Source organism: Heterodontus francisci, chromosome 7 (assembly GCF_036365525.1).
Source record: "Heterodontus francisci isolate sHetFra1 chromosome 7, sHetFra1.hap1, whole genome shotgun sequence".
In the NCBI taxonomy this organism is placed as follows: domain Eukaryota; kingdom Metazoa; phylum Chordata; class Chondrichthyes; order Heterodontiformes; family Heterodontidae; genus Heterodontus; species Heterodontus francisci.
In genome coordinates, this window is record NC_090377.1 from 29,705,676 (window position 1) to 29,711,675 (window position 6,000).

At 41.0% G+C, this 6,000-nt stretch overlaps 1 protein-coding gene across 1 annotated transcript in view; it reads right to left on the bottom strand.

Annotated features, from left to right (window-relative positions):
* Positions 1 to 5,550, bottom strand: part of kif5c (kinesin family member 5C) — a 149,303-nt gene extending 143,753 nt beyond the window's left edge. The window contains exon 1 of the mRNA XM_068034489.1: positions 5,422 to 5,550. Within this exon, the coding sequence (XP_067890590.1) occupies positions 5,422 to 5,550 (129 nt within the window). The remainder of the gene's footprint in view (positions 1 to 5,421) is intronic.
* Between the last annotated feature and the right edge of the window lie 450 nt (positions 5,551 to 6,000).

Consider the following 6,000-nt stretch of genomic DNA (forward strand, 5'->3'; position numbering starts at 1 on the left):
TTATCTGATTTGAAAGAGCATTTTTAAACATAAATCCACTTGAACAACTTTGTTAACCATTTTTTCTTGAGAATAATGTAGTCTCAGAAACAATTCTCCAAGACACAAATGCTTTACTTCACCCCAAACTCCATTCTAGAATGAGATGGCCATTTCAACAGAATTGGTATGAAGCAGAAGTGGAAAGCTCCATTATATTGCTATGCTGCTCTGAAAGAAGCAGTAAAAACAAATACTTCTTTCCCTCAGACTGAAGGCTGGGCTAAATCAGCAACCAGGCAACCCCATACACTTTCAGTGACTCCACAATTCAATGCAATCTCCAGTCTCCATAGCAACACCACCATATTGCTGAAAGGCATACTGTGAAGTATTACCCTTTACATACAAACGCAATCCTTTTGGCACAGACCAGAGACGCTGCAATATTTACCGTTGTTATTCAGACTGATTAGTCATTTTCAGATTTATTGAGACAGATGATTACTTCAGAATTCTGGAGGTGTGGGGGGGGGGGGGGGGGTGGTGGTGGGGTGGCAGAGGCAGGTGAACACAATTTCACGTTAAATGCTTTTTTTGCATAGTGCGATGGATTTCTGGCCCTAGAATTAATGGATGATTTGCTGCAATGTGCCTATTCTTTCCCAATTAAGAAAGCACAGCAGAAAAGAATAGAATTCATCTCCTGAATTTTCTGGAATGAGTGCAGATAACTTGGAAGAAGAAAAAACACCAGCCTGGTGCCAGTAACAGCACATCTGGATTTTGCACTTAATTGTCATTTTTTTAAAAAGTCATGACGATAAGTTTGTCCTCCAAAGGAGAGAAAAGAAAGCGATTCCCAAAGTATTTTTCACAATTATTTTGCAAAACCTATTAGTGCATCTTTGCTGCAATTTGGTTTGCCATACAAATTACCTCCCCTAAATCTCTAAAATGCCCCTGTCATTACGATATCTTCTTGCTTCCCCAAGCTCAACTCCCTTTTCTATTTTATTCCTTTAGGGAATAATTCCACCTTTACCAGTAGTCATACAGTTTACACCATTGTGGGACACTCACAATATCTTGTTTGTAATGTGTATATTTTATGCTTGGCTATACAGATTTAGGTTACAACCTTTTATTTTCCATAAATCATATAAAGAATGAAATGTGCAAAATTCACCAATTTTGCAACAATCAGGCCCCAAAGCAGTAAAACAGGAATTTTAGAGCTCAACATGTCAAAAATAAAGATGCCAGGAGAAACAGTTGATTCAATAATTTCACTGAATACGAATATTTTTGAAAACTTGGCAAGTCTGCATTGTGAGTTACTCATTGTTAAAAATATAACAGGAGGTCAGTTAGGTAGCAGTAATTTCTCACCTGCATGATTCACTGAAAGTGGTTAAGTCAACACCAAAAATTAACATTGCCAGCTTCAAACCTACCAAATTCAGGTGGGAAAAAGTGTACATTCAGAACTCCATATGTTAGCATCCAAATGGTGTGAAATTGGTCATGTTAGCTAAGAACTAAATGCCATGCCTGTTCCCATGAATTCCCTGGGATCTCCTTAAACTTTTAACGCTTAAAAAGATGGTGTTGTACTAATTGCAGTAATACAGCAGGAAGCGTAAACCGAAGAGGTGTGAAACCATCTCCACAGGATGGACAAAAAGTCAGCTTGTGTTTAAATCAGTTACCTTAAACTACAGTTATATTGTATTTACATATATGTTGCATTAGCACCAGGATGGCAACATAATTAGCCTGTTGGAATTGCAAGAAATATTAAGTAATTTGCTTCAATTCAAACAACTCTGCAGCCTTTGGCTCCTCCAATGGATCTATGAATGTACATATGAACATACGAATTAGGAGCAGGAGTAGGCCATTTGGCCCCTTCAAGCCTGCTCCATCATTTAATAAGATCATGGTTGATCTGATCGTGGCCTCGACTCCACTTTCCCACCTACCCCCGATACCCTTTGACTCCCTTGTTGGTCAAGTATTTATCTACTCTGCCTTAAGAATAGTCAATGACCCTGTCTCCACTGCTCTCTGGGAAACAGAGTTCCAAAGACTCACAAACCTCAGAGATAAAATTTCTCCTCATCTTTGTCATAAATGGGTGGCCCCTTATTTTTAAACTGTCTCCTAGTTCGAGTCTCTCCCACAAGGGGGAACATCCTTTCAGCATCCACCCTGTCAAGTCTCCTCAGGATCTTATATGTTCTCATTCTTCTAAACTCCAATGGATACAGACCCAACCTTTCTTCATAAGATAACGCCGCCCCCATCCCAGGTAACAGTCAAGTGAACCTTCTCTGAACTGCCTCTAATACATTTATATCTTTTCTCAAATATGGAAACCAAAACTGTACACAGTACTCCAGATGTAGTCTCATTTCCCTTGCAATAAGTTTCGTTTAGTTTAGTGATACAGCACTGAAACAGGCCCTTCGGCCCACCGAGTCTGTGCCGACCATAAACCACCCATTTACACTAATTCCATATTCCTACCTCATCCCCACCTGTCCCTATATTTCCCTACCACCTACCTATACTAGGGCCAATTGTTAATGGCCAATTTGGCATGTGGGAGGAAACCGGAGCACCCGGAGGAAACCCACGCAGACACAGGGAGAACTTGCAAATTCCACACAGGCAGTACCCAGAATTGAACCCGGGTCGCTGGAGCTGTGAGGCTGCGGTGCTAACCACTGCGCCACTGTTCATTTGCCTTCCTATTCACTTACTGTATCTGCATACTAACCTTTTGTGATTCACGTACCAGACACCCAAATCCCTCTATACCTCAGAGTTCTGCAATCTCTCTCCATTTAAATAACATTCTTCCTGCCAAGGTGGATAAGTTCACATTTTCCCACATTATACTCCATTTGCCAAATTTTTGCCCACTCACTTAACCTATCTATATCCCTTTGCAGACTCCTATGTCCTATTCACAACTTACTTTCCTACCTACCTTTCTGTCATCAGCAAATTTAGCAACCATAGAGTCGGCCCCTTCATCCAAGTCATTGATATAAATTGAGTTGAGGTGCCAGCACTGATGCCTGTTGCACTCCACTGGTCGCATCTTGCCAACCCAAAAATGACTCTTTTATTCCCATTCTGTTTCTTGTTAGCTAACCAATCCTCTATCCATGCGAATATGTTACCCCCCAACAACATGAGCTCTTATCTTGCTTTGTAACCTTTGAATGTGGCACCTTGCCAAATGCCTTCTGGAAATCTAAGTATAGCACATCCACAGGTTCCCCTTTATCCACTTTACTTCCTCAAAGAACTCCAATAAATTAGTCAAACATGATTTCCATTTCATAAAATCATGTTGACTCTGTCTGTTTACATTGAGATTTTCTATGTACCCCACTTAATAATAGATTCCAGCATTTTCCCTATGACAGATGTTAAACAAACTGGAATCAGCCCCTATTTGGATGTAATAAGTGTCATTACAAAGTCAGACTAAATTCCACTCTGAGGGGTTATTTCTCCTATACGCATTGTGTTTATCACTGCTCCTTGTGTGTTTCCTTGCAGGTTCTAATAAATATTTTAAAAAAGCCACTCCACTCAGAAATGGGAAATCATTTAGCCCACTGTACTGGTGTTTCCTGGGCATTCAGCTCTTAGTCCTAGAATAAAGGATTCACAAGGATGATCCCAGAACTGAGATGATATACTTATCAGAAAAGGTTGAACAGGCTGGGGCTCTTTTCTCTAGAAAAGACAAGGTTGAAGGTCTTTAAAATCATGAACTGGTTTGATGAGGTAAACAGGGATGTTTCCAATTGTGTGGGAGATCAAATCTAAGGGCCATAAATATAACACAGTCACCAATAAATCTAATAGGGAACTCAGGTGAAAGAGTGGTAAAAATCTGGAACTCGCTACCATACAGAGTAGTTGAGGGGAACAGCATAGATGCATTTCAGGGGAAGTTAGATGAGCACATAAGGGAGAAAGGAATAGAAGGTTATGTTAATAGAATTAGATGAAGAACGGTGGCAGGGGAAGCTCATGTGGAGCACAAACACCAGCATCGACCAATTGGGCTGAATGGCCTGTTTCGGTGCTGTAGATGTAATCTACACAGCACATTAACACCAGGAGATAGATTGGATGATAAAATTCATTTATTGGTGCAATTAACTGGTTTGATCATCAGTCTGTGCTAAGTTGTCTGGTCTCAGGTAGCACAACAGTTTGCAATGCTACAATTGGCCTCAAGGCAGCTAAGTAAGCCTTGGTGGGGATGGGAAGAAATCAGCCTCAACCCCCAGCCCTAATCATTATGCAGTGCTGCCGGCTGGAAAGTGGATATGTCATGCGTGATTAGAATAGGCTCCGCTGTAACACCATCGACAGCCGACTGGGCAATGGGTGCAGGAGGACGGGCAGCTGTGGAACCATCTCAACAAGGATCAGCACCTTCGGGAGAGGCAGATGGAGAAATGAAGAGAGAAAATTCGGTGGAAATTAAAACGAATTCAACACCGATCAAGTTAAGCTGCTGCCAATGGGCGGCTTTCCCATAGAACTGAATGCTACAGCAGGCAGAACTGCGCATGCTCACTGTGCTTGGATGACATCATGTTCATCAATTTCAGGCTGCACCAGAGCTGGAATGAGACAATTACAGAGCAAGAAATGGTTGGGTTAAGTGTACTTTTGTCCTTGCGAAATATAAAAGTGGGATAAAAGTTACTAAATATTTAATCACGATATCACATCACCAATGAATCCCAGGTAACTAAAGCGATTCACGAATTGAATATCTTTCCTTTGGGATGTGGTAGTTCATCCTCGTTTCTCCCACCCTCCCTGATTATATCATTTGAAGACTAAAAAAAGAGGCAATAAAATTGTGGCGTTTCCTACCAATTTGACTGAAGTATCTTTGGATTACCTTCCTCGCTTCTCCTTGCATTCCCCATCTTTTCTGGATGGTTAGATTCCCAGTGAGGATAACGCAGCTCCTGAATTCACACCAGAAATTTCCGCTTAAAACACTACATTGATTTTTTTTTAGTTACGGCGTTGCCTGGAGTTAGGATTGAAAATGGAAACGAAATCTTTCCAAAAGGTAATCCGGCTAAACAGAACTTGCACTAGGATCATCTATGAATCAAATTACAAAAATCTTGCTGGAAGGTTTTAAAATGGTTCATGTAAAATATAAGACAATCGTTGTTCAGTCCCTGCAGAATCACACTGAGCATTTCATAATGCCCCAGACACACCGATTGTGCACTGACAGCAGAAATGAAGAACTGAATCAAAGCGATTGCCCTGCTAACAAAGCGATATAATCCACTAAATACTACAAAAGAATTTTAATTTCAATTAATAAAAACTTTCACAGGATATTATTTTTCAAATGATCAATAAAAAAAAACCTACCCCTATAAGACTGACTGTGTCGTCGCCTTTAAATTTCGGGATGAACTGATCTCCTCTCAGGATTTCTGCTTGGCTCAGTGGCCTGAATCGGCACATTACTTTAATGCTGCATTCAGCTGGCTCCGCCATCTCTCGCCTTTTAACAGTAACACAGGATCACAGCCAAACCTCCAAAGAGGTATAAAGAATATATCCCACGGAGGAAATGCAGGAACAACCCTGCCCCTCTAGCTGAACATGGTAGCAATGAATGCACCACAATCCTCACCAGTCACTGATGATGCTATGATTTCTGCATTAGAGCTGCAAGATGTAGAAGCTATAAATATAACATTTAGAAGAAAATAAACGGGTATCAGCGTATTATTATTTTGCTTTTTTAAAAAAAAATAATGAAAACAGCACTTTCCGGTGCATGCATTAACTTCTCAAGGTCAATCAGTCAGTGCTCCTGCAGTACAGACAACGGTCCTTGTTGGTTTAGCATCTTCGGTTTCTCCCTGCCATCTCGCATCAGCACCAGCCAACCTCTCCTCCGCTCCAGCTACTCTTCTCTCCCCAACGTTTTGACATCGCACC